The sequence below is a fragment of the Falco rusticolus genome, chromosome 1 (genome assembly GCF_015220075.1).
Source record: "Falco rusticolus isolate bFalRus1 chromosome 1, bFalRus1.pri, whole genome shotgun sequence".
NCBI lineage: Eukaryota > Metazoa > Chordata > Aves > Falconiformes > Falconidae > Falco > Falco rusticolus.
The window spans coordinates 20,085,525-20,113,186 of NC_051187.1; the positions used below are offsets into that span (position 1 = coordinate 20,085,525).

General features: G+C 57.7%; 2 protein-coding genes and 1 long non-coding RNA gene across 4 annotated transcripts; 2 read left to right on the forward strand and 1 right to left on the reverse strand.

Annotated features, from left to right (window-relative positions):
* Positions 1 to 155: 155 nt before the first annotated feature.
* Positions 156 to 3,871, forward strand: LOC119141823. The gene is made up of 2 exons (XR_005102048.1): positions 156 to 282; positions 3,462 to 3,871. It is a non-coding gene; the product is annotated as an uncharacterized LOC119141823 (long non-coding RNA).
* Positions 3,872 to 6,462: 2,591 nt separating this feature from the next.
* LOC119153527 (apoptosis-inducing factor 3-like) lies at positions 6,463 to 13,463 on the reverse strand. The gene is made up of 18 exons (XM_037400120.1): positions 13,253 to 13,463; positions 12,966 to 13,075; positions 12,771 to 12,880; positions 12,253 to 12,297; positions 12,090 to 12,171; positions 11,845 to 11,957; positions 11,336 to 11,422; positions 10,768 to 10,859; positions 10,417 to 10,547; positions 9,736 to 9,851; positions 9,189 to 9,260; positions 8,781 to 8,844; positions 8,246 to 8,322; positions 8,050 to 8,167; positions 7,802 to 7,900; positions 7,258 to 7,333; positions 6,703 to 6,807; positions 6,463 to 6,577 (listed from the first exon to the last, which is right to left on the reverse strand). Exons 1-18 carry the CDS (start codon positions 13,348 to 13,350, stop codon positions 6,535 to 6,537), a joined length of 1,638 nt encoding a protein of 545 aa, XP_037256017.1. The 5' UTR covers positions 13,351 to 13,463; the 3' UTR covers positions 6,463 to 6,534.
* An 8,627-nt stretch (positions 13,464 to 22,090) lies between these two features.
* On the forward strand, positions 22,091 to 26,731 carry TLCD2 (TLC domain containing 2). 2 transcript variants are annotated; one of them, XM_037374471.1, is made up of 4 exons: positions 22,091 to 22,388; positions 22,828 to 22,910; positions 23,763 to 23,845; positions 25,416 to 26,731. In XM_037374471.1, the coding sequence occupies exons 1-4, from the start codon at positions 22,201 to 22,203 to the stop codon at positions 25,791 to 25,793; spliced, it is 732 nt and encodes a 243-aa protein (XP_037230368.1). In that variant the 5' UTR covers positions 22,091 to 22,200; the 3' UTR covers positions 25,794 to 26,731. The 2 variants fall into 2 exon arrangements, with proteins under 2 accessions (XP_037230368.1, XP_037230375.1); XM_037374478.1 differs by having other exon boundaries at positions 25,521 to 26,731.
* Positions 26,732 to 27,662: the final 931 nt, after the last annotated feature.

Here is a 27,662-nt window from a genome sequence, read left to right on the forward strand (position 1 = left end):
GCAGCGGGGCCGGGCCGGGCCGCGGGGCCTGGCTCCCTCCAGCGGCGGCCGGGCCGGGGGAGAGGGGAGGGGGGTTGCGCAAGGCCGGGGCGCGGTGCCTATACATGGGCAGGCGGCGGGGCATGACGCGGCAGACGCCGGCGCCGCGGCTGGCTGAGGTCACCGTGACGTCAGAGGCGCTCCGGGCTGTCAGCTGGAGTCGGGCGAGCCGCGCTGACGAGGCAGCCGGCCTTAAAGGGGTCCCTGCGGCGGGCGGCGGAAGGTGGACCCCACCGCCAGCAGGTGAGTGCTGGGGGTAGCCGGCGCAGCGCCAACGGGGCCAGCCCCCCCCCCCCCCCTGCCGCGCCCCGGGACCCGCCCGCCCGCCTTGCCGCGGGGCCCGGCGCCGTCTCCGCACGCCGCGGGGCCGGGAGGGAGCGGCCGCGCGCTGGCAAGCCCCGGTCCCCGCCAGCCGAGCGGGGTCCCGCAGGCGCCTGCCGGGCCGTGCCTGACCCCTCCTGCCCGGCGCGGGGCTGTCGATGCGGCGCAGCCCGCGGGGGAAGCTGCCTGGGCACCCTCCCGCGGCCAGATCCCGCGCGGCCCCTTTAAGGGCGCAGGGGGCTCCCGCTGGGCAGCGCCGCATGGCGCGGCGGCAGCCGGCGCGTGGGAGTCACATGGGTGGGACGTGGAAGTAGCCCATTGGCTGCCCGCCCCCTGCCGGCGGCAATCAGCTGTTACTGGGGCGAAGGGCAGGAAACGTCCTTAAAGGGGCGGCGCAGCCCCAACCGGCTCGACCCGCAGCAGCCAGCCGGGCCCGGGCCGGGAGCGCCGTGGCTCACCCGCAGGCGGGTCCCGCTTACCGGGCCGGGCCGCCCCCTGCCCTCGGTCCTCCCCGCCAAACCCCCCGCCCCTGCGAGGGCGCGGCCCCTTTAAAGAAGTTGTCCAGTCATCGCGCGGCGCTGCCAAGTCATCGGGGTCAGCCGAGTTCCCGCGGCCCCGCCCCTCGCGTCCGCTGATTGGTGAGAAGGGCGAGCGCTCACTTCTGATTGGCCGCCGACTTCGAGCAACTTCTCGGAATCGGGGCTGTGTCACCGGCCCCGGCGCCGAGACGAGCGGGCGGCACCGCCCGAGGGAGGGAGGGGGCGGACCGGGCGGCCCCGCAATGGCGTCGCGCTTCGCCGGGAGGGTCTGGCCCTTTAAGAACCACCCTGCCCCCCTCCGTCGCCTCCCTCACCTTCTTGAAAATGCCAACTCACAGCACGCGGGGCATGCCGGGAGCGCCGCGCCGCACTACACCTCCCGGCATGCCACGCGGCGGGGGGCGGGCCCAACTGTTTCCTAGGCAACCGCCGGTTGGCCACGGGAGCGCCCAGCGCTGCCCCCTGGGGGTGGGCGGGGAAGGGCGCTGGCTTTGCTCTCTCATTGGCCGAGCGTCTGGCCGTGCTGGATCGCTATTGGCGGGAGCCAGCAGCGATCGTGGCGGAGGCGGGCGCAGCGGGGGCGGGGCGGGCGCCGCCCGTGCCGGGAGGTGATTGGCTGGGGGTGGGGCCGGTGGGTGGCTGCGTCATGACTCCGCCAGCTGATCCGAGACGGGAGCCGGCGCGCGCGGTGCGGGGGGAGGCGGCGGCATCGGGCCGGGCCGGGTCAGGCCGGGCCGGGCCGCGCCGCGCCGGGGCTGCTCCGCTCCGCGCCGCGCAGGTGGGTCTGGCGGGGCCGCGCCGGGGCGGGCGCTAAGGGTAACCGAGCCTGGCGGCGGGGGGCTACCGGTGGTCGGGGAGGGCCCCTCCGCACCCCGTAGTCCCGCCGGGGAAGGTCACCTTTCCCGGGGGTGAAACGGCGGAGCGGGGGGCTCGGCTTGCCGCGGCTCTTCCCGGGGCTCCGCGGGCGCCGCCTGCGCCGGGCGGCCTCGCCCCCGGTGGCGGCGGGGCGGGGTAGGGAGGGGGTTGGGGCCGAGACCGGGCGCGGTCCCCGCTCCGGGGGGTCCCGGTGGGGCGGGCGGGGCCGCGGGCGGGGCCGGCCCGCGACGGGCGGTGGCGCCCCGGGGGTGACCTTCACTCCGGGACCGGGCTGGGCAGACTTTGACCCGAAGCCGCTCCCCGCCGTGGGTAGGAACCGGAGCATCCCGGGCAGCCGAGGGGGCGGGAGGGCGGCGGGGTGCCCCGGGGGAAGCAAAGGGCCCGGCTTTACGGTGGTGCGGCGGCGGGAGCCGCCTCCCTTAGCGGGGGAGGGCACCCGATGTTACCGAGAGGGGAGACATTGGAGCGGGGGGGTGACCCCGTTACCGTGAGGGGGGCACCCGATGGGCATACGGCGGGTTTTACAGCGGGCGAGCTCCCACCGGGACCCTTGTGGGTGCCGGTGGGGTCTGTCTGTGCCGGTGAGGGGGATGGTGGGGGCCTGTTACGGGCAGAGGCCCCCCCCCCCCATCAGCCCCCGGTGCCGGCAGGGCGCCCCCCCTCCCCCCGGTGCTGGCGGGGCCGGTGGCTCAGCGGCGGGTGCTGATTCACGGGCCGGCGGGGGTGGAGCAGGGCCGGGACCCGCTCGCTGGAATCCGGACCAGATGTACCCGGCACGCCAGGAATGCTCGGCATCCCCGGGCCCCGCCGCTGCGCCCCGGCCACCGGCCCCGCACCGGGAACCCCCGCCGGGACACCCACCGGGGCCTTCCCTCCGCCCGGGGCCACCGGGATCTCCAGTGCCTTTGGGGTGACGCTGGTGGGAGGATGCTCTGGGGTGGCCGGCCAGGGGGGGCGATTCCCAGGGCTGTCTGTCCGTCCGTCCCACCCCCCCCCGGCGGGGCTGGACGCCTGGGGAGATTTCCCAGAACTCGATCCCGGCAGCTGAAATGCTTGGCGGTGTGGAAAAGGGATATTTTTCTTTGGGTGGAGGGAAAAGCAGCAGGATCCCCCACCAACCCCAGGCTTGGCGGCGGCCTTCTCCGACAAAATGACACAGAAAACAGGCTGCGCTCCCCCAAATTCCTCTGGCGCTGGTGGCTTGGCAGCAGCCGCCTGACAAAGTGTCTTCCCCGGCAGGCGGCCGCTGGCCCCCGGCCAGGTGGGACCCTGCCAGCACGGATGCCCGAGGTGAGCAGCCAGGGAGTGCCTGAACCCCTAACTGCGGGAGCCTCCCTGCCGCCGGTCCCCACCGGAGCCGCTTGCCTTATCTTTTTTATTTTCTGGCTGAAACGGCCTTGATTTTCCATGCCCGGCGTTTTAGGGTTGGCTGGAGCTCATGTACCACCTGCTTGGGGAGAGTGGGAAGAGCTGCTTCTGGATCCCCTGGGGTGGGGGAGGGGAGGATTCAGGGGGTTCTCAGCCCCAAGAAGCTTCCAGGGCGGGGGGAATGACAAGGCGGTGGATCAGGACTTGGTGCTGAGGTGGGGGAGAGGAGCAGCTCTGCTGCTCGGGGTGGCTGCTGCGGGTGACGTCTCAGCTCAGCACGGTTGGATCCTGGCTCTGATGTCTGTGTTCCCTTCCTAGGTGCTGCCCTGCCGCCCCGCTCCTGGCTAACCAGCACCAGTTCTTCAGTGGCAAGCTTTATGTTCTTCTCTAGTAGCTAAAGCTGCCAGTTGAAGAACTGTTGAATGTAGCCACTCTCTTCTCATCACCGCAATCTTGGATGTCAGAGCCGGACCTGTGCCCTGAGCAACCGGCAGGAGCCCGGACTGCAGCATCCTGTGGATTTGAGGGCTGAGGATGAGCCCGACTGGGATGAAGAAGTCTCCTCGCAGCCTCCGAACAGAGCCTTGGCTGGAGGATTGCCAGGCAGCCCTGCCAGCTGCGGGGCTGTTGAGCAGGGCCCCCCCCGCCCCTGCCAGTGGGGTGGCACTGAGCTGAGAGACAACTAGAGAAGAACAAAAGAGGCATTAAACTTTCTGTTTTGCTCAACAGTGCGGTTTTAGGAAGTTTGTTGCTCATGGGATGCCCGCACCTGCCTGGCATGAGGGTGGTGGGGGCTGTGGACCCCACAGGGTGCTGGAGGGGGGGGCCATGGTGCTGGAGCTCAGTCCCTGGCTGATGCTGCATCAGGGTCTGTGGGTGGGGAGTTGGTTGTTCAGGTCAGCTTGCTTTGTCCTGAGCAAAAGAGGTAACACGAGGCTGAGTGTCGCTCACAGGACTCACCTGCTGCTGAGCTCAGGAGCAGGATTGATCCTGCAACACAGCGGGCTGTGGAATGGAGCTGGAGGAGAGGGCCAGCTCCACACCCACGCTGCCCTGGTGTGGGTCAGGGCCGGGTGCGGTGGAACCAGGCTGCTGGGAGCGGGTGACTCAGGGCCGAGTCACGCATGGCCACAGACGCCCGTTCCAGCAACCACCATCCTGCAAGGCCAGGCAGCCCTATCTGCGGCCAGCTCTGGGGCAGCACCAGGATTCCAGATATATCTGGCAGTGCTGAGAAGGGCCCAGGTGAACCTTGCTGGGCTCCTCTTTGGGCCAGGCTCTGCCTTGCTGGTGGACAGAAGCAGAAGACTGCCCCAAAATGGAACTTAGAAGCTATTCTCCAGGGATTGAGACACCTCCCTGCCTTGCAGGCGGTGAGAGGGGAGCTGCATAGCTCTCCTACAGCTCAGTGCAGGGTGAAATATCTGTGGATGAAGCAAGGGCTCCTAGGAGGCTCAGCACCCCTGGAGAGGTGCCTCTCCCCTGGGACTGCTGGGACCACTGCCCCCCAGGCTGCCTCAGTGGCTGGGAAGCAGAGGAGTGCCCGGGCACTGCTGCTCCGGCCCGGCCAGAAAGAGCAGGGCTGGTCCCAGCTCAGGGGTGGGCAGCAGGGAATGGCCCTGTGCTAAAATAAATCTAGACAGTGTCAGCTCAATCTACTTGTCCAGGCTCCAGCCACCCCAAGGCAGGGTTGCTACCAGATTTTGGCACCTGGTGATGCGTGGGAAATGGCCTGGCGTCTATTTAAGTGGTAGAAGTGGAGCAGATCTGTTATCCTGGGGTTCTTCCTTATATAAAGCTGCTCTGCTTGGTGTGTGCTTGCTGATAGCTGTGAGAAGCTGAGTTTCTTCAAGGGGCGTTCTCACCTGGAGGGAGCGGGGCTGCTGGACCCTCTCAGATCGCACTCTGCCTGAGGCTGGAGGTGCTCAGCCACTGTCCTTACTGCTCAAAGCTGGCCTCTTCCACCACAGCTGCCCTGCTGCAAGCCGATACAAAATAGCTGGCACCTGCTCCGTGCTCAAGGAGTCTTGGAGTGCACCGAGGGGGCAAAAAGTCACGGGCTGGTGTGTGCAGGATGCTCATGGGCAAGGAGGAGCAGCTCCCGGGCTGTGCCCCACCTCCCATGCAGCGCTGTGGATGCTCATACGGAGGGGAGCTGCATGCTCCGGCCACCAGCATCTCCACCCTTGCGTGCCTTGGTGTACAGATAACGCTTAGATTGGCTGCTTCCTCCCATCATTGTGAAGGACTGACCTGCGCTGCTGAACACCAGCTCTTTCCCCGGTAAGATGTGGCTGTTTCAGGGGAGAGTGTTGCCATGAACAGCAGCACCACTAATTCCTGGGCTCAGGAAATGTGAAATGCTGTATTTCAGGTCAAATTCATACGTGAGAAGGTGCAGGAGTGCAAGTCTGTGTGTTTAATGCAGACCCAGGATTGCAGTATCTCACCTGCTGAGCAAAGAGGCTCGGGCTCTGGCTAGCCCACATTTCATTTAAAAGCAGAGGGGGTTTAGGCTGACAAAGTGTCCCTGCGGGAACTTGCCTGGCTCTTGGGGCTTATCCTTCCTCCTGCAAAGCCCCATGTGATCAGTGAGTAAGTGCAGTGTTTCCTGCAGAAAGCACAGCGTTTCTCGCTCTTGCCTTGCAAAAAGCTAGTAACTCTTTCCTCTAGCATCGAGGTTGCGTTTCCTGCAGCGTCTGGCCACCTCCTCGAAGCATCCAGCGTGCAGGGACATGGCAGGAGAGAGAATGCCGGCTGGGGCTGGGATTTCTCTGCTGGAGGCTGGCTGCTGTCGGGGGGTGGGAAGCGCTTGCTGCAGCAGCTAATGCAATATTGAAGGCGGCTGTAGCAATGCCAGCAGGTGCTGCTGGCTCCGAGGTCAGATGGCAGCCCTCTGTCCTTAGGGGTAGGGTATTTGGTGTGAGTTCTGGCACACAGGCTATCTGGTTCCCAGCTGGGAGAGCGGTTTGCCTCAGTCACAGCTCCCCTCGCTGGGAAAATGTGCTTTTACAAAGTAGAAGGTCAGCGTGACCGGTGTGCTGAATGAAAGCTCCCTGCCTACAGCCAGCACAAGGAGCAGGAGGGGTTGGGTGGATCTGTGGACGTGTGGCTGCTTCTGCCTGCTCAGGCCCTCAGCCAAGCTCCAGGATGCGGGCATCCTCCTCTTATCCAGCACAGCAGATCACTGTCCTGAAGAGAGGGGGAAAGCGCTGCGTCGCTTCGCCCCAGCATGCAAGCGAGCAGCCAAGGGCTGTCTGCACACACAAAACGCAGGTGCCGGGTTCAGCTTTGCTCGTGATTTTTATTTCTCTTGTGCCAGGATGGGAGGATGTGGAGCTGTTAACGCTTGGTTGACTCTGTGCCACTCGCAGCAGGGCATGTACCAAACTTAGGTTGCTGCCAGCAAGGGTATGTTGCTGATGTCGCAGGCCCTGAAAAACAAGAGGCATGTTGGGGATTTGCAGTAACTCATCTCGGCTTCTTGTCTCAGTGGACTCTGCTGGCATGGGGGAGGCAGCACAGAGGCACCCACCAGCTCCGTCAGGGTGTCACTTACTCTGCTTCTTCTTTAGAGATTTGTTTCCCCGAGTATAAGACTTCTGCAATCAGAGACACCATGGGGTCACAGTTCAGGCTGGCAGCTGCAGTCACGAAGCCGTCCCTGAAAGGGAAAGCAGAAGAATGTGGATCTCTTCAGTGTACATAACTCGGCACGGCTGCATCCCCGTGGCACCCTGGCTGGAGGCCAGTTTTTTGGAGGGCTCAGGGCAGGGTGGCTGGTACTGCAGGGTGCACGGGGACTTGTGGCAGATCGCCTGGCACTGCTGGGAGCTGGGCATGGAGCCTGGGAGCAGCAGGGCAGAGGGAGAGAAGATGTGTCCCAGGCTCCCTGCCCAGCTGGTGTCTTCATCAAAGCTCGTCCTCTTCTTCTTCCCTGCCCTGCTTTGGTTTTTCTCTGAAACCATCTCCCTGCTGGTTCAACGACCAGCAGTTGCCTGCGATGTGCAGCTGTGGGAGGTGATGTGGAGCCTCCGCAGGAGCTCTGTGGGCCGTAAGGCAGAGAACCGTGCCCTGCCGTGTCAGGGCACAGACTGGCCATGGATTCACTCACCTGATGTAAAAGATCAGGAACTTCTCTTGCTCCAGGCTGCCTTTCACAACAGTGTCTGTGTATCCCTTCCCGCAGCCTGTGAGAGAAAGCATGGCAACCTGCTCGGGGAGCCCTGGTACAGTGGCTGCCATGCATCCCCTGCAGTGCCATCAGAGGTAGGGACAGAGGGGACAGCGACTGGCTGGGGCAGGGGTCTGGGCTAGGGCTGGAGCAGGCATGAAAGCCCTGGACAAGCAGAACTGCCCCAGCGGTACAAGCCTCTGTCATGACCCCAAGCCTCTCCTTGGCTTGGAGAGGGAAATTCTTCCTCCTTCGTGTCCTCTAAGCCACTGGAGATCAGCAAAGAACAAGAGCTCTGGGTAACCTTCAGGCCCAGAGTGCAGAAACAGGGTACACAAACTTTCCACAGCAGCCAGTCCAAAACCTGAGCTGCTTCAGGTAAACTCTGCAATCGCTGTGTTTTTACCAGCCCCAGCCCCAGTGGTGGGTGAGCAGACAGGCTAGGAAACAGTTTGGCTGTTCCCATCCCTCTGCCCCCTCCTACCTGCGTAGTGGATGCTTTTCCCAAATATCGTGGTCCAGAAGAAGGGAACAGTGTGCAACAACTTCTCTTTCCTCAGCATGTTTAAGGCAGCAATGTGACCTGTGATGAACCAGCAGAGGAAATATTTATCTTGTAGATCCTCGAGGAAGTGCTCCCTGCCTCTCATTATCCCGCTGTCCCTTCTGCCCCATTCCCTCCATGCCCATCTCCGAGGGGAGATGGCAAGCGAGGCGGCTGCGCTGTCTCACCGTGGGCCTCGGCCACCTGTTGGTGATGGATGCTGGACCAGTTCCCATCGAGCAGAGCTACAGGAAAGGAGACCACATCCCCCGCAGCGAAGACATTTGGGATGTTGGTTTGCATACGCTAATGGACAAAATGCAATTAGTGCAATGATGAGGGAGGGCATTTAGTGTGGACCAGGGCTACTCCGCTGGCACTTACCAGATCCACCAGGATGGCACCACTGTCATCTCTGGCGATGGAGGTGTCTTTCAGAAATGCTGAGCTGGGGGACACCCCTGCGGGGAGAGGAGCAAGGGGAAATGCAGCAAAGCTCTGCAGAGGCAGGGAGGAAACTTGGCCTTACAGCAAGCACGTGCCTGTGGTGCCTGTTCAGCCTGCTTGGAGCAGAGTAGCTTGCAGCAGTGACCGGTGCTTGGGCTGAGATAATCCAGGGGTAATAAAACCAGGGTCCAGAACAAGGCACGCTCTGATAGCACGGCAGTGACCTATGGAGCCCAGCAAGCGTGCCAAAGTCGTAGTGAGAACGTAAGTAGCTCCTTTTCTCTTGCCAAGTGTTTGCTCATGGGCTGCTAACTTTCTCCAGGTGTTTGGGGCCAAAAAGAAGGGCTGGATGAGAGAGTGGGAATGAGACTGCAGGGAATGATGTCCTGGGAATGAACTGTGATGCTTTGGGCTTGCTGGCTGTTCTCCCTCTTCCCAGAGCTGCCTCCCTCTCCCAGCTGGGGTCTCTTACCTATTCCCACCACTACCACATCTGCAGGTAGTTTCTCTCCACTGGCAAGAACAGCCTCTGTGACCTAGGAAGGAAGCAGGAATCATTAAGAAACGGTTAAAAACTCTGTCCTAATTCCTGCAGCATCCCTGCTGCCTCATTCTTTGCTGTCTTTTTTTCTTCCCTGGGTTCAGATCACCTTGTCCAACTAATGTGTGCTGCCAGGAATGTAGGAGAAAATCAGTGTTGTCCCTGAGATATGAACATGTACTGATGCCCTTTGAGCCCATAGCTGTGTTCAATGAAAAGAAATGTGAGAGTCTAGACATGGGAGAGGACAGCTTAGATGTAGGCACTGTGTTATACCTCTGTTTGGGGTTTTTTTTCCCAAAAAATTAGCAGTTCAGGGATCACAATGGTGTGACTGACCTTTCCGTCCTTTCCTTTCAGCTCACAGAGTTCTGTTTTCATGTGAAACTTCACCCCTTTATTTTGAAGCATCTGAAAAAGACTAGTCTGAGTATTCAGGAGGAAATTCCAGGCTGTACTGCTGTAAAAACAGGCATATCCCACCAAAACCCAGGCAGGCAGCTTAGCTGCTGCTCCAGGCTGCAGAGAGGTTTCCTTTATGTCCCTGGCTGGTGCAGGGTGCCTGGAAGCCTGGCTTCACTGCTGCCCTGGTCAGGACTGGAGCATGAGGTGGGTATAGGATGGAGCAGGGCTTGGGGGTGAAGCTGAGGACGAAGCAGGGCTTGGGGGTTTAAACTGAGCCGGGGACATGATGTGCACGTGAGGGAGGTTGGGACCAGCCATGTGTGCAGAGCTCCTTCAGTGAGCTGTATGTGAGAAAGGTGGCTGGGCACACAGCGTTATGACTCAGCACAGGAGCTCCATTTCCTGGACTTGTTGAGGATCACAGGGCTGCTTGGATAGCATGCGTTCTCCATCCTAGAAATTAGCACTGGATTTTCCTAACCTTCATGACGACACCTCCAACCTGGCGACCCAGCGTGTTCTGGAAAGGGAACTCCTTTTTTTCCACCACTGAGATGGCACCAGCCTTGTCTGAGAGGAAGGCAGCTATCTCCATTCCTGCAAGAGAAAGGCATGCCCAAAGTAAGTCTGCTGCAAGCATGAGCCTGCATTCTCCTCCTTGGAAAACTTTTCTCCTTCCAGGTGAGGAGAACAAACCTGATGTATTGCCAATGTTTAACTGCTCATCTATGCATTTCTGGGCTGAGGTATTTAGCTCTCCCAACTCTTTGTTCTCATGTACTGTGGCCCTAGAAATTAGGAAATGCAGAGAAAGCTCCTGGCTGTGTACAAAATAGTTCCCTTTCTGTGCCTTACCCCCTCACTTTCCCAATGCTTCTGGGGAATCCAGCTCCTCTAAAGGACAATGACCTTTTCATGAGGCACATTTCCCTCTGTCCACATCCAAGAACCATTTATAGCTCTCAAAGTTTCTGGCTATCACAGGGAAGACTTAATGTGTACTGTATAACGCATACCCCCACCAGCTAAAGGGCTCCAGGGAGGAGCCCAGCCAGGTAGTGAACGGACATCCCTTCCCCAAGGCCTCTAGTTAATCTGCACACAAACAGAAGGGGGTTTCAAGGCTATCACTGATGACTTGATACGCACTGCAGCCTGGTACCTATGAATGAAGCTCCTATGATCACTAGATTCTTCCCAGTCGCCAGCTCTAAGATCTTGCTAGAGTCTTCTGGAGTCTGGAGATTGCATATGTTCTGCAGGTCTGCACCAGGGACTTTGAGGAAGCTGGAGCTGAAAGAGAGAGAATCCAGATATGTCTCATGATCAAAAATGAAACAGAAAGAAAGAGGGGGTAGCACAAACCCATGCAATCTCTTGGCTGTGTCATCCCATCCTGTCCTTTCATCTTCGACCACCTCCCTCTCACATGCCTCTAGAACTCCACACCCCAGCGCTGACCCATCTTGTCCTGTCTAATACTTTGTGTGTGGCAAATGCTTTGTGCACTCACTGGCTGCCGGTTGCAATGAGCAGCTGATTGTACTTCTGAGAGGACCCATCCATGAAATAGACTTTCTGCTTCTGGAAATCCACTGACACTGCCTGCAGGAGAAAGGAGGCAAAGATCAGACAGGTACCTCTGGTCCACTGGTGTCCTGCCACATCAATCCGTTCTGCTCGCCTGCGACTGCCTGCTCTATTTCTGGGGACTCGGGTGAGATGAGGGATGCTGGGTCCTCTCTCTCACTTCCCACAGGTCTTGGGCTTTAGGAGCGCTAAGTATGACAGCACCAAATCTAGGTTCCTCTAAGGGGTGCACAGAAGGCTAGTTTCAAGGGTCACCCTCTTTGCACGTGGTGGGCACATCTGCCTGTGGGTAGCACAGATGAGTGTAACGCCCCAGGCATGCACACTATCCCTAGCACTGGCCTTGGAACGCTGTCCCAGAGGGTAATGTGTGTACTTAGGCAGAGCCCTAATTTCTATAAATGTAGCACTGTGCCTGCAGGCGTGGGCATCCCCTCCCCACGGCAGAGACAGGAGCGCCCGTGGAGGACTGGGTGCAGCTGCTCTCGTACCTCTTTCTCTGTCCAGAACTCTATGCTGTGAGCATCGAGGAATTCAGGTTTCCTCAGGTAAACGTCCTCAGCTTTCAAGTTCATTTCCTGGAAACAAAGCAGAAATATGAAACAAAGTACTTCTTCCAGACAGCAATACTCTGGCAGTGTTTACTGGGAAGTAATTTTGCCTAAGAGGTGAGTTTTGCATGAGTAAATCACAGCTCCCCACACTGCCTGATCCCCATCATCTTCTTGTCCCCCTCAGAAAAGCCCATCAACTCAAACTCTGGTGGGAAGAACTCAGTGAAAAACCACTAGCTTATGATGGACTCTGATCAAAGACTTTCTGGGAGGAAGAAGTGAGATGTTAGCTGGAAATATTACCCCCTTTCCTTGTGAGTGCCTCAGCACCCCTTCTGCTTTGCCAGAATGTCTCACTCAATTGCTCAGTCTGGTCCTGAGTGTCGGCCATGTCCCTAATTCACACATGGTACCCAGGCACGGTCCTGCCCTTCTCGCGTACGAACCTTGCTCAGTTTGGACTTGTCATATGGAACATGTTTCTCTTTAGTTGCCATGATGATCCTGCCGGTAAAGCCCTCTTGACGAAGTGTCTCTGCACACACCAAGGCAGCCACACCTACAAGAGATGCTCGTCTCAGCCCTCTTACACATCGCTATGGAGTAGGAGGAAGAAGTCAGGTCCTCCCTGGAGAAGAGTGGCAGCTCACACCATATGTGGGCAGGGCACAGTACAGGCCACTTCACTGACCTCCCCCCAGCAGCAGCATCGTGTCCCGGTTGTAGGGGCATCGCTTGCTTGTGTCCTTCACCCTCCGGCTGTTTTCAAGATCCTAGAAGAAAATGAGAAATGCTGAAATCAAACCCAGCCCAAGGTGCTGCTTGCGCTTGGTGACAGCAGGTAAGGTCAGTACCTTCTTTTTTGCTGTAACAAACACCCTGCCATCTTCCACTGTTACCTGAAGGGGTGAAAGGAGAGTGCATTTAAGTGCTACATTCATAAGGCTGTGGTAGGAGCTTTCCTGGGAGGTTCTAGCCCAGTGGGCCATCTGTCTCGAACACACTGAGAGTGGCTCCTAGGGTTCTTGGATGTCAAATGATGCTGAGGAGCTCATGGGCTGTTCTCCTCATCCCAAGAGCACTCAGGAAGAGGTGTAAATCCTTTTTTCTTTCCAAAGGATCTGTGCTGGCTGTGAGGGGGATACCAGGATGTGTGGCATCACCTTTGATTGAAAGGAGCTTTAGGACAGGGAGTTGGATGATCCCAAGAAATCATCCCATCTGTAGCTCTGCGCGACCTAGACCCGGGAGCTGTGGCCAGACCAGGGTGCTTCCAGCTGGTGTCAGGGGCACAGAGCTGGTGAGAGTGAATGAACGTGAGTGGAATGGAGGATGTGGCCCAAGCTGGGAGGAGGAAGAGACAAGAAGTCACCTTGAAGCAGGGAAGACAGTCCAGCGAAGGGTATTCCTCGATGTCTCCAGTTCGGATATTAAAGCAGGAGCCATGCCAAGGGCAGCGCAGCCTCTCCCCTCTCAAGACTCCTGCAGTAGAAAAGCCCCCCAGAACTGAGCAGAGAGGACTGACCCCCTGCCATGGCTTCTCCCCCCTGCCCGGTGCCGGCGTTACCTTTGGTGAGTGGGGCGTTGTAGTGGGGGCACTTACTGCCCAGGGCGCTGAACTCCATCTTGTTCCTCACCAGCAGCACCGGGTAGCCAGCCACCATCACCTCCCGGAGCCTGCGGGAGCAGCGGGGAGGTGGGCGCCCTGGGGGGCGGGGGGCGGCCCCTCACAGCCACCACGTTGCTCCCTCAGCCCACAACGTGGCGGCTGCCAGCATGGCGCCTGTCACCATGGCGATGCCAGCGCTGCTGCCTGCAGGCCTCATGGCAGCAGGCCAGGCCCCGGGTACTCACTCTCCATCCCCAACGTCGGCCTCCTGGCAGACCTCGGCAGTGACGGTGTCATCACCATCCATGGCTGCGGGCGAGCAGAGGGAAGGGTTGGCCGCCATGGGTGCCGTCACCTGGTAGCTGCTGCCTTTTGCCCCTTGGCAGACGGTCCTCCCCCGTGCTGTGCTGCAAAATCCCACCCCAAAATGCTGGGACACCACCACCCTGGCTGGGAGCAGGCAGGCAGGAGGCTCCCAACTCCTCGTACAGCAGGAAAAAACCCTCAGACGGTGGAAAACACGTTTCCCCCCTTTTTAAATCTGGGTCCAAGCCTACAACCCATGCCCCTGCCCTTTTCTCGTCCGCCCTAACCCTCCTCTTGTTTTCAGCCCTGTGTGCCATTAAACTCGATGGCAGTGCAGGGTGAGTGAGCAAATATGATTAAAAACGGCTGTAAATAACTATGGTTATTTGTGGTGAGGTGCCGCCACCGTATCCCGTGGCTGCGTCAAGTCGGGGTCCAAAGAGCCACTTCAGCCTCTCCGAGAACTAATGTTATTCATGTTAATTACAACAAAAGCCATAATCCCCATCCCCAATGCCTCCTTGGGCTAGAAAGAGCCAGACGCCTGGGTCCTTAGCACTGCCCCTGCCTCAGCAATCAGCTGAGAGGCTGGTTAGGAATCTCCCTCTCTGTTTGGGGGAAAAAAAGCAAGAAACAGACCAGAGGAGGGCTGCTGGGGGCAGGTTTCAGGGCAGGATGCCCACTGGCTCCCGCAAACCACCACTGTGCCGCTGCCCCGCTCCCGGGACCCTTGGGAGAAGCATCGGCAGGTACTCACCCAGCGCTGCAGGGGGGCTCAGGCACCTGCCCCCGCCTCAGAAAGCCACCGTCTGAGAGTTTCTCCTCCGCGGAGGTGACACCCTCTTATTGCAGCTCCCTGCCACCAGCCCACGGCTGGGTGATGCTCTCCCCGAGTTGCACAATGTCCCCATCGTCAGGAGACGCATCTCCTGGAAGCGGCTGCCTGCCAGCTGGTCTTATCTGATTTCTGCAACTGGTCTGCACCTAATTAAGCATATTTTGCTGGGGTTTAGAATTGCAAAAGAATTGAGGGCACAGGTGTGGTCTGAAGACCAGGTACGTAGTGCTCAGCGTGACCAGAAACTTGAGGGGATACCCTGCTGTGGCTTCCCATTGCCCCTTTCCTTGATGGAGAGCACTCTAGCTCAGTGCAACGTATTTTTGCAGTGCTTTGGAATGCTTGTGCTACTTGTTTTACATTTCAGTAACATGTAAAAATTTTTATTCAAATAAATTTAATTTGATCTTTCAGTAGGACCTCTCTCCATTGATTTTAAGGAAGGGGAAGCGTTCAGCACCTTCCGTTCAATGCCTTGTGTCCAGCTCTGCTCCTGGTCTCATCCAGGCACACGGTCCCTTTGTCGCTTGGTCCGTGAAGGACGGCACAGAGCAGCGTGCTGCTTGCTGTACTATTTTTGCAACAGAGTGGGAGTTGCAAAAATCCAGGAGTAACACCTACGCTGTTTGTGTCTACTCTAGTTCTTATCTCTATTTCACAGTCAATATGTTTCACAACCTTAAAATATGCCTCAAAATTTAAGGGGGGAAAAGTTACTAGCAGTGTGCTTCCATCATCTCCTTTGCAGAACCAGAGCTGCTCAGGGACTGGCTTTCTGCCGCGCAGCACGTTCCCAAATCCAGATCCCCCGGTGGGGGGATAAAATTCCTTTGGTGGGCATGGCCTGGAGAGGAGGGCATGCACAGGGATGCTCGGTAAGTGCAACCTGGTTAATTTGCAAAGCAGCTCGCTTGTCAGACCCGCCAAGCTGTGAGCACACCTTCTTTCAGTGCCGGGTGCCAGGGTGCTGCCGCTTAAGGAGTGATCTTAGCCCATGGGCGATGCACACCCATGATGGGCGCAGGTGCGAGGTATTTTCTCACTGTGCCAACTAGCAGCTTTCAGGCTCTGCCTTCCTGGCCAGCAGCCTGAATGTGAAGCAATTTGGCTGCTGAATGTCCCTGTTTAAACTCTCTGTAATTACTCCCCAGAAGCATGTTCCCACGTGGAGAAGCAGCAGCCCTCGTGGAGGCATTCTCTGACTCGGCAGAAATTGCTGAAAACGTTTGCTTATGGATGAAAGCTGCAGCGCACTGGCAAAGCAGCAGGTACAAAGGTGTGCAGCTGTGGGAGGCTTTGGGACGAGCCAGATGGAGCTCGGTCCTATGCGGTGCTGTTCTCACTACAGGCTGAGCAGCTCATTCAGCTGCTGAATGCTGCTGGATGCAGATAGATGCTGCTGGATGCGGATGGATGCTGCTGCATGCGGATGGATGCTGTTGGATGCAGCCGAGCACCCAGGAAAGGGCTTTTATAAAATGCAAAGGGATAAAGACAAAACAAAATGCCTGTCTCTGATGGGGACAAAGACAATGGCAAAGGATAGAAAGTTGGAAAAGGTACTGGGTGTGAGAGGGAAGGTTTGGGTTAGCTGCGGGGATGCTGTGTTACTGCGTGTCTGAGAGCCAGCACCTAGGAACACACAGCGTGCCCTCGAGGGATTCAGGTGATGGGATGGTATCAGAGGCAGATTTTCAGGAAGATGCTCTGTAAGCATCTTTTAGCCCTTTGTTAGGTAACCCAGAGTGAGTGGTTAAGACCTTTCCTTGTAACACAGCAGGACTAAACAGAGGAAGGGAGTAAAAGGAAGCGGTGCCCTCAAACACAGAGCCCAGGTAGGCACCAGAAATCTCTAACTGTTCCAGCTGCCGACATTGGCACTGACTCACTCGAGACACTGAGCTGACCTTTTTTTTTATTTTTTTTTTTTAATTTTTATTTTATTAGATATCTTCACTTTTGCTGCATCTCTCCCATGTTGTCAGCACTCCGGAAAAATCCAGATTTAGAGGCGAAGGTTTAAGAGGGGTAGCTCTCCTCCTTTCAAGTCCCTGCTACCATCAGCTGGTGTAGCACAGTTTTTCATGCTGTAATGCAGCCACGGCCGTGTGGCTGCACCCTTGTCCCACTTTGCTTGCCCCTAGCTTGCTCAGGTCCTTCTCTGCCCCAGCAGACCTGCCAATTTTAACCAAGCATTACCCACAGAGTCAAATGTTATTGAAGACTTGTTCAGGCACAGGAAGAGGAAGCGAGGTGAAAACTGCAGCAGAGCTAAAATGATTAATGGGACACCGCTCTCAGAACAGCTTGGTTTGTGATATTAATAACAAGAGAATTCAGGAGGGAACCTAACGTGTTCCAAGTTGCGGAGCCAGCAGCAGCAGGAGACGCAGTTAGGAAGCTCCTGTGCTTATATTTGTAACACAGGAGGAATCAAGTGGGCTCAGCAATGTGTGATGCTGCACTGAGTAGGTGTAGGGGCTGAGACGTGCTTCCACCTTGCAGGACTCATTCTGAACCTGCCTGAATTGCAAAAAAAACCCCAACCACATGTGGTCATAAATACGTCATGATGTAACCAGAAAGCACATAGATACCCGTCAGAAATTACTTAAGCTTGAGAATGGGGAGCTAAATAGGGGAAAAAATATTTATCCCACAAGGGAAGAAGATGTGGAGAAGGCAATATTTAGTGAGAATGAATTTGCTTATTCATAGCATAAATGGGGTAAGAATAATTACATGTGCTGTTTTACATTTTTTTCCTGAGCATTCATGTCCGGCGATGGGAAAAGATGGGATACAGGCTGGGCAGACGCCCTGCCCCATGTTTCACTGCTCACCATCAGGAAAGAAGGAACCTGAAACCTTGCTATAGCAGATAAACAATTCAGAAGCAGATAAATTTGGGGCATGTCAGCTACTGAAAGTGGAGGAGAAATAGAAGGAACTGCCTGTGCTGCTGTGCTTGAAGGGGTTTTGCCAGTCAGTGTGTCTGTCAGCGAAATTTTGTTCTATCCCACGGCACACCTGTACAACCTGAGTGTGAGGGAGAGAGCACATCCTTTGCACAACTAAATCACGGCAGCTGGTCGAGCCCAAGCCCTTGAGACACAGCTGAGCCGGCAGCATCCTTAGGGATGCTGTACTGTTGTCACAGGCTTCTCCTACAGGTCCCTTGTGCTAAATCCTGATAAAAAAAGACCTCCAGTCCTGGGAAAGAGGAAGAAGGCCAAAAGCAAGAGCATCCAGAGCAACCTGCCATGGGGCAAAGTAGGATCTGCCTGGGTAGCGCTGGCTATTGGTAAGGGGGGGACATTCCCGCATGCCAGGCTGCAGAAGGCAGTGTGCTGTGTTCAGCCACACAGTGACCAGCAGCTGGTAGCTGGCACCAGAGCATCCCGGTGCTGTGAAGCTCCCAGGAGACATTGTATTTATTGTTCAAGGAATGATCTCAGGAAGGATGATCAACCTGGGCAGCAGAACACCTGCAGGGATGGTCAAAACACTGGGAGAGGGAAAAGGAAGAGTCTTTCTCTCGGGACATTGAGCTCACAGACTTGAGTAGGGTGAATGGACGGGCTACGATGCAAACCAGATGATTTCCTCTGCCGAACAAGACCAGGTCCTGAGGGCAGCGGTTCAGTGACGCACACTTCGGTGTTTCTTGCATTAAATCCTGGGGAGGTGAGCATGTGAAGTGGAGCTAAGGGCTGGGGGAAAACATAGTAAAAACTCTCTGCACTGTCAGTGCTCGCAGAAACACTTGTGCTCACTATGTTCACAGGGACTGATGTGCCTGTCTCCCGTGGCTATGGCGAGTATATCCCCAGTTCCACCTGGAGAATATCCAGCTTCCACAACAGGAAGGTGTTTCTGGTTGGAAGGGGTGGGCACTCAAGTTTGCATCCACTACCTCTGCGATGCCTGGGCATGCTTTGCTGCACAGGGTGTGCATTTTGCACAGTAGATCCTTTCATAAATGTGGAGTTGCAGACTTTCTGAATGAAAATGTGGATATATAGAGCAAAGCATTCCTGTATCATCTGACTTCCTATGGCCTAGCAGATAAGGTGGTGACACAGTTTAGAGTGGGATGAAGACAATGGCTAATTAAAGTTTGGAAGCCAAGCTGCTTGATTTGTTTTGAGATCTTGGACTCCTCAAATTATTTCAGGTGTGAGCCAGGTCTGGCATTAGATGAGCAGATGGGCTTTATGATTCCCTGGCTTAAAAAAGGCTGATTAAGGAAGTGAGGCTTTCCAAAAACAGGAGCATGACTTTTGCCAGAAGGACTGTGCCGTGTCAGAAGCTCCCACATCTGCCGGCTACAGCAAGCCCCAGGTGGTGGAGAGCCAAGTGGGCTCCTCCTTGTGTAAGGGATGCTGGAGCTGTGAAAGCACACCCAAACCCCCACCCAGGAGTAGTGGGGAGCATCTGGAGGAGGACACAGCTTGTCTGGCAGAATTCATATGAGGGGTTATCATTAAGCTTCCAGCTCTTTATTGTGGGAAATGGGTTCTCTTTCTCAGACGGGCTGCAGAGAAGCTCCAGCCTGTGAGAGGGAGAAAAAAAGACACTGTCCAGCTATTGAAAAACCTGCCGGACCCTCAGTTTACACCCCGGCTGCTGCTGTGATGCCCCTGCCGTGGGATCAGCTGTGGTCCCCATGGTGTTACGTGTTGGACCTAGGCGCATCCTTGCTGGTATCTGGAAGGAGTTCCCTGCCCTGCTGGGAGCAGGCACCGCCACCGACCCGTCCCCTGGCTGGGCTGCCTCCCAGGCCGTTTGCGGACTGTTGGAAAACGTCTTGAAATTTGGGTGGAAAAAGGCATTATCTGCAAATAAGGTGTGACTGAGGAATCCCATCGGATCGGCCGCTCGCCCCGGCGCTCCAGCGAGCGTGCAGGGACCTCTTGTGGCAGCTGTGCCCGACAGACAGCTCCTGTCCCTGCTCCCGGGCACGGCTTCTTTCGGAGGAGCCCAGCCCCTGCGCCTGTGGCATCTGGCTGAATATTTGGCCTGATCCGGTGTCGAGGGACTTGTCTGTAACTGGGCTTGGAAGTCTGCAGCTCCAAACCCGTCCCCAGTTAATGCCATTACTGCAGAGGAAAGAAGACAAGGAGAAAAGGCTGGAAACAGGGCTTGTAAGAAAGCACTGCCCCACTACAAGTCCAGGTAAAATTACATAAAATCTGGGCTAAAATTATCCAGAAAGTAGTATGTATGCAGGTTTTGCTAGTGCTCTAGCAGTGGGATCAAAGACCCTCAACCAGAGGCTCAATTAATCGTGGCTTAAATTCCTCCCATGCAGAAGTGGTAGGTAAAAGCTCCAGCATCCAGAAACATTCCAACTATTCCTGTCCCCAACCCCAGCCTGGCCAAAACTTGGCCAAATTCTGATCTTTAGAAGAATAACAGCACCAATGGAGGAGCCCCTGGGACGAATGGGGCCGGGTTTGCAGGCGTCTCATGGTCTGGGACTTTACCTGCAGGCAGAGCTGCCACCACGGAAAGGGGCAGTGGAGATTTCAGAGGCTAAAAGATTGCAGACGGCTTCTCATTAGGAAATCAGCCCACTGCAGTTTTATACTGTAATTAATTGTTATGTGATTTTTCTCTCGGTGCCCTGAGCAGCCCAGCATGTCTCCAAGGCACAACTCCTCTTCCTCGGCATATCTTCTGCTAAACAGAAATGTCTTTGCATTTGGCCTTCTCAGTAACAGATTAGCCTACGTGATCCTTCAAGTCCTAATACACGAGATTATTTATAATCCCCTGAGCAGTCAGGTCTGCCGATTACTTCAGGCAGTGTCTTCCTGCCGCTTAACCATTATGAAATTACATTGTCTTGTCTGGCTTTTAAGCAAATTTCTGCAGCATGAACAGCTGCTTTCCTATGGGTTAGGACTATCTCACCCTTCTCCTTCAGATCTGGTTCAATGACTCCCCTCCCCAGCGTCCCTTCCACCAGCATACTACTTGTTGGGGGTTTGGTGTCCATCCCCCTAGCCAGGGCAGTGACTGAGAGCTCCGGCTTCACACGATTCTGTTTCACCAAAGAGAAAATAGAAGATTTCATCCCAAATTAATACCTCAAAGGAGAGGCAGAGCTTGACATTAATCAGTGTGTACACGGTGAGTCATCCCCTCTGCGGAAGAGAAGCAGGGTCTGTGCGGCAGCTGCGCTTCTGCTGGAGATATCAAAAAGCAACAAGGGAGCAATCAAATTATGGGAAGCTGGAAAAGCAGCATAGCTGTAGGATGGAACTAAAGAAATCGTGGGTAAAAGATCCTGAATTCCTACAAGCCCCAGACAGCAGAACTGGGGTATCCCAGACATTGGGGAGGTCCTCTTGGGACCAGACATGGGACAGAGGGATGGAGGACAAGTGCTGTGGGCAAAGCATTTTTCTTTGCCGGGGCAATCGAACTTTTTTGCAGTCTTGATGTGCAATCAGACCTGGTGGTGTGTGTCTGTATGGGTCCTCACGCCGGGTGAGGGATGGCTCCCCAGCACAGTGCAACAGTGCAAGAACCTCCCTGGTACCACGTGCTAGGGATGCTTTGGGGTGAAGGACCACCAGCCACAGCCCCTCATGGGTGAGGGGGTCAGCCACCTGGTGCCACCAAGTTGGAAGGGGAACGAGGAAGGTGTCCCCAACTCCAGCACAGTGACGGGACACCTAGGCAGCCAGGCACCCTTGAGCTGGCCTAGAGCTGGCTGTCCTTTCTGCTGCGGGATGCCCGGGGAAGGCTGACACCCCCCCCCAGAGTGCTTGTTTCCCATTCCCACCTCTCCCTGAGTCGCTGCTCCTGCACGTCTGCGTCCCTGCGTGGGGGGAAGCGGGAGATTATAGGATCATAGAATCATTTAGGTTGGAAAAGACCTCTGAGATCGTCAAGTCCAGCTGTGAACACAGCACTACCAAGCCCACCCCTAAAACATGTCCCTGAGCACTGCATCTATGTGGGTTTTAAACACCCCCAGGGATGGTGGTGCCACCACTTCCCCGGGCAGCCTGTCCCGGTGCTTTTGACAACCCTTTCAGTGAAGCCATTTTTCCCAATATCCCATCTAAACCTCCCCTGGCACAGTTTGAGGCCGTTTCCTCTTGTCCCATCACTTGTTACTTGGGAGAAGAGACCAACCCCCACCTCGCTACAGCCCCCTTGCAGGTTAGTGTAGATAGTGATCAGGTCCCCCCTGAGCCCCCTTTTCTCCAGGCTGACACCCCCCCCCTCCCCCCAGCTCCCCCAGCCGCCCCCCATCAGCCTTGTGCCCCAGCCCCTTCCCCAGCCCCCTGCCCGGCTCTGGACACGCTCCAGCCCCCCAGTGTCTTTCTTGCAGTGAGGGACCCAAAACCGACCCCAGGATTCGAGGTGGGGGCTCACCAGCGTACAGGGGGACGGTCACTGCCCTGCTCCCGCTGGCCACACCGTTTCTGGCACAAGCCAGGATGCTCTCAGCCTCCTCGGCCACCTGGGCACACTGGGGGCTCATCTCCAGCGGCTGCCGCCCGACAGCCCCAGGCCCTTTCCCACCGGGCGGCTTCCCAGCCACGGTGCCCCCAGCCTGCGGGGGCTGCTGTGACCCCGGTGTGGGACCCGGCACTCGATGCCAGCGGTGGGGCGGCTCCCGCAGCCCCCCTGGCCCTTCCCTGCGGGGCCGGTGCTCGCTGGCGCCCCGGTCCGGGGCCGGCACGGCGGCGGGGGCTCGGGGCGCGGCCGGTGCCGGGCCGGGGTCCGGGGGCTCGGGGCGGGGCCGGGGCGGTGTCCGGGGGTTCGGGGCGGTGGCGGAAGTTCAGGGCGGGGCCGGGGGCCGGGGCGGTGGCGCGGGCTCGGGGCGGGGCCGGGGCCGGGGCCGGGGCGGTGGCGGGGGCTCGGGGCGGGGCCGGGCGGTGGCGGAGGTTCGGGGCGGTGCCGGTGCCCGGGGCGGTGCCGGTGCCCGGGGCGGTGGCGGGGCGGACCGCGGGGCCGGGCGAGGCGGAGCCGTCGGGCAGCGCGGCCGGTGCCCATGGGAGCCCGGGGCAGGCTGCGGGCCGGCGGATGCCCATGGCTCTCAGCCCGGGGCTGCTGCTGGTGGCCGGTTCCTTCGCTGCCTTCCGCCTGCTGAACCGGGGGCTGGAGCGGCTGGTGCCGCCGCCGCCCTCGGCCCGGCGCAACCGCTGGAAGTGGCGAAACATCTGGACGTCGCTGGCGCACAGCGTGCTCAGCGGTGGCGGGGCGCTGGCCGGGTGAGCCGGGGCCCCCGGGGCCCCCCGCGGCATCTGGGGCCGGGGGGTTGCTCCGGGCTGCCAGGGGGCACCGGTGGCATTAGAGGGGAAAGGGGGCGTCGAGGGACCCCGACGGGAACCTGCAGACACCGAGGGAGACTGAGCCCACCAGAGGGAATGGGGGTGTTGGGGGACCCTGGGGAGCATTGAGGAGGGTGTGGAGCTGGAAACTGGGGGGCACTGGGGGATGGAGGAGGGATCGAGGGGTGCAGGGGGACCGAGGGACAAGGAGGCAGCAAGGGGATAGGGAAGAACCCAGGGGAAACAGGACAGGAGTGGCCATAGGGGGCCCAGGAGGGCTCCGGGGGGGTCAGCAGCACCGGGTGGGCACCAGGGTCGCTGGAAGGGAACTGGGGAACCAGAGGCACTGCCTGGCACTCACAGCCCCTCTCCCCCGCAGGTTCTGCCTCCACCCTGGGCTGTCCGAGGACCTGGTGGGCACGCACCCGCCCGGGGCGCACAGCCTGGTCGCTGTCTCTGTAGGTGAGGTGGGGGGAGCGAGCTGCCCCCTCTTCTGCCCCTCGGGGGGTCCCCAGGGGCATGTCGGTGCCTGACACCAGCCCTTCGAGCCACGTCGTGGGCAGCGATGTCTCAGGCACCCCAGACAATCACTCTATTCTTGGCAAAGGACAGTGGCTCCTTTCTGTCCCACGGCACCCGCAGCCAGGAGGTACTGGGCACCAGACTGCCCACCACCGTCCCCATGGGGCAGCCAGGGCTTGGGGCACCCCAAAAGTGCCCATGATATGGGCTTGGTGCAGGTCCCCCCAGAGCCTCAAGCTAAACCTGCCTGCCGGTGTGGAGGGTGGGAGTTTTGAGTCCTCTGGCTATGTGAAGCCTTCCCCCCGCAACCCACCCCCTTGTCACCCTCTTGCAGATCTGTCACCATTCAGTGCTAACAGGCTTCCCGGCATGGCTACAGCTCAGCAAGGAGGTTTGAGTTATCTAAAATGCCAACGTGGGGTTGGTTTGGTGGCAGTGAATCCTGCAGCTGGTAAGGGTGGAAAGGGGTCTGATTCTGGGATGGTAACAAGGGTGAGGGTGCTGCCTTCGCTCTCACCCTTCTCCGGGAACTGATGCAAGTGATCAGTTAGTGCCTCTCACTGGGAACGCATCCTATGGAGTGATTGCAGGAGGGACCCAAAACACACCGGTTTCCTTCACCTGCCGCATGTGATCCCGCTCTCACCACCCACGCAGGGTCTGGGCTGAGCTGTGGCCATCACTTCCCCAGAGGGGCTGCCCAGTCCAGTCAGGTAGAGCCTGCTGGGCAGGGGGTCCCTTGTCACAGCCCCTCCTGGCCCCCTTCTTTGCTCATGGCCTCTCTGATCCCAGGTTATTTCCTTGAAGACTTTGTGGACATGTTGTGCAATCAGAAACTTCACCAGTCCTGGGAACTGCTCTTCCATCACTCTGTGGTAAGTCTACCGGTTGCTCCCGAGGGACAGACCCTGGCACTTGTACCACCAGGGGGGCTGGGGGACAGGAGCAGGGCTCCTGCTACTGCTAGTGTAGGTGTTTGCTGCCTGTTACAAAACGTCTGATTTTTGTGTCTGGGGAGAGGAGTCTGGACAGCAGGGCTTGGAGCTCCTCTTGGTCCTGCAGGACTTGTGTACTCTTTGAGGGTCTGTAAAAAGGCACCCAAAGATGGGGTAGGAAAAACAACATGTGTGCACGGAGTAGTGGGGAAGAGAGCTGGGGTCTGGCCCGTAGCAGTGGCTTGGGCAGGCAGTGACCCAGGTGTCCCCACCAGTACAGGCAAGCAGCTCAGCTCCTGCTGGCTCTTGGTTTACATAGTACATCACCCCCTTCCCCATCCCGCTCCCCGCGGTGCTTTCCTCTCATTTGGGTCAGAGCCGTGGCCACGGGGCTGAGGTGGCTGGAGCAGCTGCAGTGCAGGAGCCCCACACCAGTGCCTGCTGCCTACCTTGCTGCTGGCTGAGCCCAGTGTGGGTTTCTTGTTGATCTCTTGCAATGTCCGAATGCCAGAGCGTGTCAGATGCTGCAGGGCAGGGGGCTGGCACAGGAGTTGGGCAGCAGAGACACTGGTGGGTACAGGGGAGGCAGAGGGGGGGAAACAGGGCCTGGGGATGGGGGGGACAGGCACATCACTGGGACCTACCTGAGCTGAGATGGGGGAGGCGATGGTCAGAGAGCCCAGTGAGCCCTCCAGCTCTGCCAGTTCCTGCTCGCAAGTCAAAAGGTCATCTCCACAATAGAACTAATTCAGGCCAAGACAGTGACTTAACGAGCAGGGAGCAGATAATCTCATTAAAGAGCCAATACAGAGAACAGCATTAATGGTATAAACTGAAGAAAGGACTGAGTGTGCTAAAGTGTGGGTATGCAGAGCCTGTCCCCCCACCCGGCAGGGAGGGTGCTGGGCAGGAATCGTGCCCAGTGTGTCCCCAGCAGTCCTGTCCTCTGCTGCGGCATCCAGCAGCCTCAGGGTGCTTCAGGCCAGGCTCCAGGCATCCCACGGGGCTCTCTCGTGCACCAAAGCCCTTTAATCCCTGCAGCGTGCCTGTTCTGTGGAGAATCCCTGAGCCAGCAGCAACCATGAGCCAGCAGCAACCGTAGCCCTGAGCTACAGGTCTCCCTTCCCACCCAGTTCAGCCGTCTGTGTGTGGAAAAACCTGCTGGGCCACAACCAGCTACACTCCCCAGGCCACAAAAGCAGGGCTAGGTCTGGCTGTCTCCTGTGCCAACCTGGAGTTTATAGAAGTGTTTCCCTCTCCTCCCATGGGGAAAAAAAAACCACCAAATGCTCAGGTTTCATGCAACAGTGAGGAGGCTTTATCTCCTGCCCAAAGCTGCAGCTCTAGCTGGAGGCTGCAGAGGTACGTGGGGGGTGATGACCAGCAGTTTGGCACTGGCATAACAGTTTCCACCTTGCTCCACGCTGCACCCAAGCATGGAGGGCTCTGGCTTGCAGCAGCTGAGAGCAACTAGCTCCTGGGCTCAGCCTTTCTTCTTTCTCCTTCCCAGGTGATAGTCTGCTTCGGTATTGCAGTGCTGCTGCATCAGTATGTCGGGTTTGCCCTCGTGGCTTTACTGGTGGAGATTAACTCCATCTTCCTCCACCTGCGGCAGATCCTGCTCATGGCCAACCTGGTGCACACCACCTGCTACCGCCTCAACAGCATCATTAACCTGGGCACCTACGTGGTATTTCGCATCGCCACGCTGGCCTGGATGACTCACTGGCTCTTCCTCAATCGAGAGAATGTGCCCCCAGCAACTTACGCTGTAGGCACAGTGGGCATGGCAATCATGACACCCATGAACATCATCCTCTTCTACCGCCTGCTGCGCAGTGACTTCTTCAAGTCCAGCCGGGATGTGCAGCGGGAGAAGGAGCAATAGCCCCCTTCCCCGCAGGGTCTGGGGGATAAGCAGCCCCGAGCCCCTGGAGGAGGACAGCAAAGCGCAGTGGAGAGTCAATGTGGCTGTTTCAGTACCTTGCGTGGAGGGTCCATGCTAACAGAGAATCCAGGCTTTTCTTGTGGCTGCAGATCCTGGGCCCTGCACAGCAGAGAAGGTGCTCCTGGGGCAGGCACTGGGGCTCTGCTCCCCCTGCACCTTTGGATGATGTGGTCAGACGACAGGGAGCTGCTCGGAGAAGCCTCGACAGCTCTCGCAGCTCCCTGAGGCACCGCTGAGATGAGAAGGGAGCAAAGGAGTGCTGTTTCCCCACTGCTCTTCTGGACATCCAAACACCACGGGTTTCTAAACCCTTGGTGCTCCAGCCCACAGCATACCATCAGCCAGGGGACACTGCACTCAGCCCAGCATTCTCTGTGGTGCTTCCCATGGGAGCACCAGACAAGAGAGGCTCTATGGCTTTACCCTCGAGGGCAGGGCTGGTAAAAGCCAAATCCTGAACTCATGAGTCCTCCCCGAGGACATTGTCCCAGGTGGGTGATGGAGGGAGAGGCTGAGACCTGTCTGGGTGGGATGCTGCCCACTGTGGGGTCCCAGTTGGGGGCAGAGCACTGGGCAGCGGGTGTGCGGTGCTGTGCTCGGGGTCGGGCAGCCAACTTCTGGAGTTTTTTCCATGTTGTTTTGTTCCCAGATCTATTAAGTGCCCATAAATGAGTGTGGGAGAGTGTCAGTCACTAGTCAGGATGATGCTATGTGATGGTCACTTCCCACAGATGTGGAGTTTTCAGGCATAGGCATCTATGAGGATTTAGGCACTTATTAGGAATGAAAAGTTCTGCTGCACAGCGCAGTGTAACGCTTTGACCCAGCAGCAAAAGCTCTTACTAACATGAGCCTTTAATAAATGGTTGAAAATGAAATGCCTTGAGGGGAAGGGGCTTAGAGGGAGAAAGGGATTCAGCATCCCAGCCTGCTCCAGGGGTGTTACTGCTTAGCACAGTCCTTTTTATCCTATGTCTCCCCATTGCAGAGTAAAAATACACCGGCACAGTCTACATCTCTTGGGATTTCCCCTGCCCCCCTCCTTTCTACAGAGGAAGATAAAGGTTTGGCCTGTTCCTGCTGATGCTCTCCTGCCCTCCTGGGCAAGGGGAGGCTCCGCTTCCCTTGGGGCTGGCAACGGGGAGGCTAAACGGCAGCAGGACGATGCCAGTTCCCACTGTGGCTCTGCCTTTAGCCCTGCTGCACCGAGCTGCTTGCAACCTGTGGAGTTAGGAACATGCTGACTGTGAAGTAGGGCAGGCTGCAGGCAGAGTACCCAGCATGTGGCTTCGCTCATTCCTGATGCTGGACGCCGGCTTGCAGCAAAGCTAGGATCCCTGTGGTTTGCTCTGCCTGTCCCCGGAGGCTTCCTAGAACAAGGAATCAGAATTTTTATATTTTTTTGACTCCACGTTTCCTTTTCTCCACCGATTGCCACACACTGAACTCCTCCCCAGCAGCACAACGCTGTGTACAAAAGCAAGATCATCCCTCTCAGGGTTACGTGTACCAGTTTTGAAAAATCCACTGGATCTGTTGTGCTTTCTATGTGGCAAATAACCTTTAACGCAAAATCTCACATTTGGTTTGAAAAGCTGGGGTCAGGCTGAAACAACACACTGCTCAGAGTGGCTGGCTCTTGTTTCGAGGAGGAAAACAAGGGAGCAGATACATTTCTGCTTGGGTAGGGGAAGATGAGCGATGTGTGTGGGCAGAGGGAGGCTGGAGACGACTTGTGGCCAAAGCTGCTTACATTTCTATTTGTGGAGAGTGCCGGGAAGCTTGCAGGTGCTGGAGATACCTACTCTG

Excerpts from the sequence above, each read along its gene's own strand:
- LOC119153527 (XM_037400120.1), bottom strand. The coding sequence starts at position 13,350 with ATGGCGGCCAACCCTTCCCTCTGCTCGCCCGCAGCCATGGATGGTGAT. Across the intron at positions 10,860-11,335 it reads AGTTCTGGACAGAGAAAGAG|GCAGTGTCAGTGGATTTCCA; the intron begins GTACGAGAGCAG and ends TTTCTCCTGCAG. Across the intron at positions 8,845-9,188 it reads TGAAAGGAAAGGACGGAAAG|GTCACAGAGGCTGTTCTTGC; the intron begins GTCAGTCACACC and ends CTTCCTTCCTAG.
- TLCD2 (XM_037374471.1), top strand. The coding sequence starts at position 22,201 with ATGCCCATGGCTCTCAGCCCGGGGCTGCTGCTGGTGGCCGGTTCCTTC. Across the intron at positions 22,911-23,762 it reads CCTGGTCGCTGTCTCTGTAG|GTTATTTCCTTGAAGACTTT; the intron begins GTGAGGTGGGGG and ends CTCTGATCCCAG. Across the intron at positions 23,846-25,415 it reads TGCTCTTCCATCACTCTGTG|GTGATAGTCTGCTTCGGTAT; the intron begins GTAAGTCTACCG and ends TCTCCTTCCCAG.